This window comes from Ranitomeya variabilis, chromosome 5 (genome assembly GCF_051348905.1).
Source record: "Ranitomeya variabilis isolate aRanVar5 chromosome 5, aRanVar5.hap1, whole genome shotgun sequence".
Taxonomy (NCBI): domain Eukaryota; kingdom Metazoa; phylum Chordata; class Amphibia; order Anura; family Dendrobatidae; genus Ranitomeya; species Ranitomeya variabilis.
The window spans coordinates 165,093,578-165,101,560 of record NC_135236.1 but is presented as its reverse complement, the minus strand read 5'-3'; the positions used below and the strand labels follow the sequence as shown (position 1 = coordinate 165,101,560).

Sequence of the window (7,983 nt, the reverse complement as noted above, 5' to 3'; positions counted from 1 at the left end):
CTCGTGCCATTTTGTGACACATGACCCCAGAGCCCTATCAGTGCTGGTGTCACTGTCCTGCCTTGTGTCGAATTGAACATGAAGAAGTGAGTGAGCAGCCACAGTCCGGACTTCCTCTTCATGTTCTCTTTGTCTGAAGGCGATGACAGTGATGCTGAGGTCATATGTCACAAAAAACGCACAATAGGCTCAAGACTGCGAGTGCTGACAATGCTGGAATAGCACCGGAGGAAAGAATAGGTTTTTTATTTTATCGGGAGCCAGACATTTAGATCAAGAAGTTGTATTACATAGAAGTGTCTTCTAAGTACAATTACAACACACAAAAAAGTAGTAAGATACAAATCATTCATTCAGCACCAGTTTAATAAGTTAACATTTACAGGTCTTATTTTTTACATAAATAACACAAATGCAAATATTTAGTGATTTTGCAGCAATGCATGACACCAAGTTCTAAGCTCTGGAGGTCTGTAAAGTACTGATATCTTAATATCTCAACAAGGGTCTGTCTACATTGGACAGTTAGGAAGTCTTTATTTCCCTTGCAGCTCCGCCAAGCCAACAGGCTGGGACTAGTATGTAGCATGAAAGGTCCAGTAGAAAGCAGTAGATTTCTATAGAGAACTCTGACCTGGGAACTCAACTATTATACATGGTACGGGGTGCTCTAAAATATATGAGAATCTTAAACATGATAAAGAAGTAGGAACAATGATGCCGGTTACCACGAAAGGTGGATTGTGAACACAGGGATATTAACCATTTAATATTAGCTAGATAATAACAGGTATTCAAACAGCAATATATTATACGTCCAATCATTTACAGTCTTCATTTAGATCAGCCGGCCAGTACTGATCCTCCATATACTGCTCATCTGCTGCGCTGTCTTCATCCAAGTAACTGCTGTTCCCGAGCTGACACCTACTCAGGAAATCTTCCTCCACCTGTTCCGCCACCAACTTATACAGCTCCATGCAAGTCTGAGCATCTTCGACTGACGAGTGCCCCTTATTACCAACCTGAAGTAGAGCAATGTTAGGAATATTACTATTCACCAAAAAATATAGATCAATATATACAAAAGATACATATCCTTCTCTCAGGGGACCCAGTTACTGAATTAGGTTACTTTCACATTTGCGTTGTGCGGTGCAGCGTCGGCGACGCAACGCACAACGCATGCAAAGCGCATGCACAACGCAGCGTTTTGTGACACATGCGTTCATTTGTTGCATGATTTTTGGCGCAGAAAAAACTGCATCATGCAGCGTCCTCTGCGCCCTGACAGTTGCGCCAAAATGACGCATGCGTCACAAAACACAAGACAACGCATGTCCATGCGCCCCCCATGTTAAATATAGGGGCGCATGTCGCATGCGTCGCCGCAGCGCCACACAACACTAATGTGAACGTAGCCTTAGGGCTATAGGTCCTATGCGAAAAAAAACAAAAAAAATATCGGGGTTCGAAAAGCTTAAAGGGATCCTGTCACCCCCCCCCCCCTCCCAGTCGTTTCAAACTAAAAGAGCCACCTTGTGCAGCAGTAATGCTGCATTCTGACAAGGTGGCTCTTTTAGTTCTGGGTGCTGTAACTAGAGAAATAATCAGTTTTATAATTTGTCCGAAATACCTGGTCTTCAGTCAAGGAGGCCGGCGTTTCCCCCCTGCTTCAGACAGCACACAGCTGTCACTCACATATTCTGGGCGCCGCCTCCTCCTCACGGCTGTTTTCAAAATAGCTGGCACTTGCGCTCTTTTCCCCTGCCTGGTGCAGGTGCAGTGAGCGCTGTCCGTGTTTCCTCATATGCAGCCCAGCTGACTGCGCGGTCGCCCTGCTTGTGATTCCCAGCCCCGCAGTGACTTATTCACATTGCGGGGCTGGGATTCACAGGCAGGGTCTTGACTGAAGACCAGGTATTTCAGACAAATTATAAAACTGATTATTTCTCTAGTTACAGCACCCAGAACTAAAAGAGCCACCTTGTCAGAATGCAGCATTACTGCTGCACAAGGTGGCTCTTTTAGTTTGAAATGACTGGGGGGGGGGGGGGGGGTGACAGGTTCCCTTTAAAGGGGTGATCTGAAGGCAAAGTAATTTTGCTCCCAACTCCCTAATTAGTCCCATAATCTAAGCTATTTTCTAATAGACTTGCTTTAAAAAAATCCATACCGTTCTCTAACTACACTAAGAGCAATTGTATTTTTTTTCTTTTTCCGGTCTGATGACGAGTCTTTTGAGAATCACATTGGAAAACTCTAATGAAGCGTCATCAGTAGTGTTGAGCGATACCGTCCGATACTTGAAAGTATCGGTATCGGAAAGTATCGGCCGATACCGGCAAAGTATCGGATCCAATCCGATACCGATACCAATACAAGTCAATGGGACTCAAGTATCGGACGGTATTCCTGATGGTTCCCAGGGTCTGAAGGAGAGGAAACTCTCCTTCAGACCCTGGGATCCATATAAATGTGTAAAATAAAGAATTAAAATAAAAAATATTGCTATACTCACCTGTCCGACGCAGCCTGGACCTCAGCGAGGGAACCGGCAGCGTTGTTTGTTTAAAATTCGCGCTTTTACTTGGTTACGTGAAGTCCCGGCTTGTGATTGGTCAGGGCGGCCATGTTGCCGGGACGCGGACCAATCACAGCAAGCCGTGACGAAATTACGTCACGGCTTGCTGTGATTGGTCCGCGTCCCGGCAACATGGCCGCCATTAACCAATCACAAGCCGTGACGTCACGGGAGGCTGGACACGCGCGCTTTTTAAAATACGCGCATGTCCAGCCTCCCGTGACGTCACGGCTTGTGATTGGTTAATGGCGGCCATGTTGCCGGGACGCGGACCAATCACAGCAAGCCGTGACGTAATTTCGTCACGGCTTGCTGTGATTGGTCCGCGTCCCGGCAACATGGCCGCCCTGACCAATCACAAGCCGGGACTTCACGTAACCAAGTAAAAGCGCGAAATTTAAACAAACAACGCTGCCGGTTCCCTCGCTGAGGTCCAGGCTGCGTCGGAGAGGTGAGTATAGCAATATTTTTTATTTTAATTCTCTCTTTTACACATTATTACATTAATGTTGTTGCGATACCCGATACCACAAAAGTATCGGATCTCGGTATCGGAAATTCCGATACAGCAAATATCGGCCGATACCCGATACTTGCAGTATCGGAATGCTCAACACTAGTCATCAGGTGGCAGAGGCTGTGGTCACTGCGGGATCCCCTGCCCCTCCCTGAAACAAAGTGTCATCACTGACGCTCATTTCGGAGGCTGTGCTATCCCCCCGTGTACAGCTCTATCTCTGCTCTGTTGTATTATGAATAGTAATAAGTTGGCAGCAGAGCAGTGTCTCTCTACCCGGCGGTAAAGTAGGCTAGTGCCGTCCACTCAGATGAAATCATTGGTCTCTGCCGCATACAGAGACACCGCGCTGTTGCCGGCTTATTACTATTCCTAAGACAACAGACCAGACCCTGTGCACTGGGACAAAGCAGGGACTAGCCCAACCCAATGTAACGAGTGTCACCGAGGATGCTTCATTTCAGAGAAGGGGAAAGAGGCTGCGGCAGTGACCACAGACTCTACCCCCCGATGATGCTTTGTTTGAGTATCCCAGCATGCACTGCTGATACTCAAATTAATCGTCAGACAGAAAGTAGAAAAAAAAAAAAATATGACAGTTATACAGTGTAGTTAGACAATTTATAAAGAAACAAACAAAAAAAAAATAAATAAAAAGCTTAGAATAATAGGACTAAATAGATAGGAAATTAATAGAAAATTTAATTTGCCTTTGAACCATCCCTTTAATGCAAACCTATACATACAGCCAGTGTCCACATAACGGACCAGTGGCATGGAAGATTTTTCACAGAGCTCCCTCTTTCTGCAGTCTCCCACAGTGATGGGCGAAACCATGGATGTTCGGGTCTAGCTGAACAGTTGAAAAGTTTTGTTAGGGTACGAGAATCTGTATGTCATTCAGATGAATCTGAATGTACATGACAGCATGGCAAAGACTGGCTCTAATCAGCAGTAAGATTATTACTGCCGGTCAGAGCTGCGGTTTCCAAGCTGTTAAATGACAGCGTGAGCCAGAAGCTATGAGCGCAGGTAAAAGGTTAATCTCCGGTCCCAAGCATTAGCTGATGGGAGTACAACTCCTGCTGTCTGCCTGCTGTCGTAACCGATGCCTTCACTCAGAGCTCAGTGCTGCACCGTGACACTTTTTCCTTAAGGTCCTGGCGATGATCTCACTGAGGTCAATGCAGTTCATCGGCCCGGCTCACAGCGTAGTGAGCTGGGAACCGGAGCCTCGATGAACTGCGGTTACCTCGATGACGTCACAGCCAGTCACTGATGCTGGGCTCGCAGCAGCTAATTTCTCCCATCTTGGCACTGTCCAGGTTGAAAACCAATGGATTACGGTGTGGGATATTAAGTCAGACAAGCAAGTATAGCTGTTTTTAAATAAAGTAAAACGGTGTATATTTTATTATAAATAATGGACTTTATTCCAGCTGTGTGTTTATTTACAATATGAATATTGGGTTAAGTTAGCAATGGCTAGGCATCTTATTGATGCCCCTTTTCTGTAGAGGGAGCGAGCTGCTATTTTTAGGCTAAGGGGGGCCAATATTCTTGGCCCCTTACCAGCCTGAGAATACCATCCCCCATCTGTCTGCTTTAGGCTGGCTGGTAGTCAAAAATGGGGGGGGGGGGACCACATGCTGTTTTAATTATTTATTTAAATAATAAAAAAATAAAAAAAAATAAAAAGGATTCATAGCACAAAGCGCCAGCTGATGAATACTCCATCAACGGTACCAGCTCTCGTTGTTATTAGCAGCAGCAGGTGTACAACCTCTGTGACCGGTTGTAAACTTTTTACCACCGGTAACAGCTTCTAACGCTCTGACCAGCGGTAATAATCTTCCTGCTGATCAGAGCAGCCAGTGTTCCTCAGCATGGGAAACACCTGATGTTCGGAGTCAGTGCCGGAACAGTAGGTGTTCGGTACAGACCCCAAACTTTACTAATACCATCTCTAGTAGGGAGGGTTACTGTTCTGTCTTCCAAAAGGTAATCAAATCATACCAGATAGCTGCAGATTATTGAAGGGGAGGAAAAAAACACCATCTTTACCTGTATTTTTTTCTGCAGAATAAACAATGCCAGTTTTTTCAAGGAAGCACTTGGTCTTCTTGGGAGTCCTGCCATCTGGTTCAGTAATGTGATTTTACTAGTGTCTCTTGTTTGTTTTGTGGGATGGAAATATTTCAAAACTCTGAAATCGTGATGTAACGCATGTCCAATCACCCGCTTACCCTTGAGAAGATTCAGGATCTAATTTAAAAAAAAAGACAATTTTTAGTAAAATATAAGCGTAAGTGTATGATAAACTACATGTTTCCCATATACTGTAGTGGAGACTTCTAGTAACACATGCCTGAATCAAGGAATTGTATAGAAAGGGTCAATGGCGCTATTATAAGTGAAGGTACATCACAAGATTAAGCAAGCACCTTAAATCCAAGCATCTATGGGGGTCTCAGCCGTTGGACCCCTTGCAATCCTCATTATGAAAGTTATGCCCCTCTAGCTATTTCTAATGACACCTAAACCAATTTCTATGTGACTGGACATGATACCTGTTTAGGGTCTACTCCAGATAGAGGAGCCGTGTAAACAGGTCCTAACAGAATCAGCCCAAATCACAACCTACATCATTTACCTCTTTGTGAGCCTTCTTGAAAGTGATTGCATTTTGCAGATGTCTTTTGGTAATGCCGCTCCACCGCGTTCTGTAGTCCGTTACTGGGAGTTCTGGGTGTACATACTTATCATACAAGACCTCTCCCAAATAGCTGACCACACTGCATCGTGCCAACTCACTGATCTTCCCACCAGGACCGGTACCAACCATTTCACAATCAATGGCAACACATTTCTCAAGATTTAGCCAAGAAGTAGGTGAAGAAGCTCTACTAGAAGGAGTGCTGCCGGCCATGGACAAGCCACTATCATAATCACAGGCCAGAGGCTGGACAGAGGGTAATGTCGCCTTTGCTGGCGCAGCACCATGTGGAGCTTTAATCTCGTCAAGTCTCACAGGTTGGTTATCTTCAGCCCTCTGAGGACAACTTGGGGAGCTGGCCTCACCAAGGAAGGAACATAACCGTTCCTCAGCCTTTTTCCTGCCCAGCAGACCGCGTTCCTGCAGAAAGGCTTTACGTAACAAGAAGCGCTGATGTTTTCGGCTCTTCCTGTGATTCCAGACACGTATGTCTTTAGGTTCACGACTAGATTTATCTGATTGAGGAGCTTCCATGTAGTCAGTGGACCGAGGAAACCCATGGAACAGGCCAGTGCAAGCGATGCTATCCATATTGTCAGATGGCTAAAAAAGAAAAAATTACAAGTTTTAAGATGACAATGGGATTAAAACAAACGTGGACAAAGTGTATGCATACGTAGCTACCTTTAACGTTCTCGACCATAAACAGTTTTACAGGGTGAAAGCAAGGACTGGGGGGCGGGGCGCAGTTCTACAAAATGGGAACCAGGACTGGGGAGGGTGGTTATATTTTTACAGGATGGGCGCATAGTAGTGGGGAGAGGGGCAGTTTTACAGGATGGGAACCAAGACTAGGGGAGGAGTGATGTTAGGGTCTGTTTTACAGGATGGGAATAAGGACTGGGTGGGGGCAGTTTACAGGACGGAGCTGTATTATAGAATGAGGGCCATCTTTACAGGATCGGGCCCAGGACTGAGGCCACGGTTACCGCATAGGAGGTGCTGAGCATAAGGAGACAAGCCTATACTGCAATAACTCTGCTCAGACAGCCCCTATAGACTGGACCTGGTGGCATATGGACAATGCGGCACTAGCAGGATCTACTACTGGCCCCTGATGTATGAGCGGCTTATAAGTGGGAATCCTCTACATGACGCCGCCAGCCATGTGCGGACAGCACTGTACAGAGACCGACCGATGGCAGCGGAGGAATCCGTACACGTGGGGTTACATGGCCCCTTACACCGGTAGGAGGCCTGCTAGCCTTTACCCTCTCCGATTCCTGCAAACTCACCCGAGCACAGACCGTGCGGCCCCGCTGCTGGCTGTTACTGGAGACTGCCTGGGCTCCACGTGTTACAGTACCGGCTTCTCTGCTTCATGCCCAGGCATGTTCCTGGGCTGTGTACCTGTGATTGGCTGTTTCCTAGATGTCCCGCCCTTTACGCGTTTCTGATTGGCTTAAGACATTACTGTATTTGGAATCCAGGAAAAAGAAGTGGAATGACGTCGATTTACTAGACTGACTGAGGCGCGGCCGGCTACACCACGTGACTGAACGCGTCACCACACACGTCTTGTGAAATTTTATGTAGTGAACCTCCCTGCATGTGCCACTGACTCTTGTAGCCCCAAAGGGAAGGCTGGTGACAGGAACAGCAGAGTAGAAGGTTGTGTGTGTGTGACAGCAGAAAGCTGGTGACAGGAGAGACAGCTGAAGATGTGTGTGACAGCAGATGGCTGGTGACAGGAGAGACAGCCGAAGATGTGTGTGTGACAGCAGAAGGCTGGTGACAGGAGAGACAGCTGAAGATGTGTGTGTGACAGCAGAAGGCTGGTGACAGGAGAGACAGCTGAAGATGTGTGTGTGACAGCAGAAGGCTGGTGACAGGAGAGACAGCTGAAGATGTGTGTGATATCAGATGGCTGGTGACAGGAGAGACAGCCGAAGATGTGTGTGTGACAGCAGATGGCTGGTGACAGGAGAGACAGCCGAAGATGTGTGTGTGACAGCAGATGGCTGGTGACAGGAGAGACAGCTGAAGATGTGTGTGTGACAGCAGAAGGCTGGTGACAGGAGAGACAGCTGAAGATGTGTGTGTGACAGCAGAAGGCTGGTGACAGGAGAGACAGCCGAAGATGTGTGTGTGACAGCAGATGGCTGG

The 7,983-nt window shown here is 46.7% G+C and overlaps 1 protein-coding gene across 1 annotated transcript; it reads right to left on the bottom strand.

Annotated features, from left to right (window-relative positions):
- Positions 1–741: 741 nt before the first annotated feature.
- Positions 742–7,337, bottom strand: AEN (apoptosis enhancing nuclease). Its single transcript, XM_077263457.1, has 4 exons — positions 7,113–7,337; positions 5,755–6,420; positions 5,166–5,366; positions 742–1,025 (listed from the first exon to the last, which is right to left on the bottom strand). Exons 2-4 carry the CDS (start codon positions 6,406–6,408, stop codon positions 822–824), a joined length of 1,059 nt encoding a protein of 352 aa, XP_077119572.1. The 5' UTR covers positions 6,409–6,420; positions 7,113–7,337; the 3' UTR covers positions 742–821.
- Between the last annotated feature and the right edge of the window lie 646 nt (positions 7,338–7,983).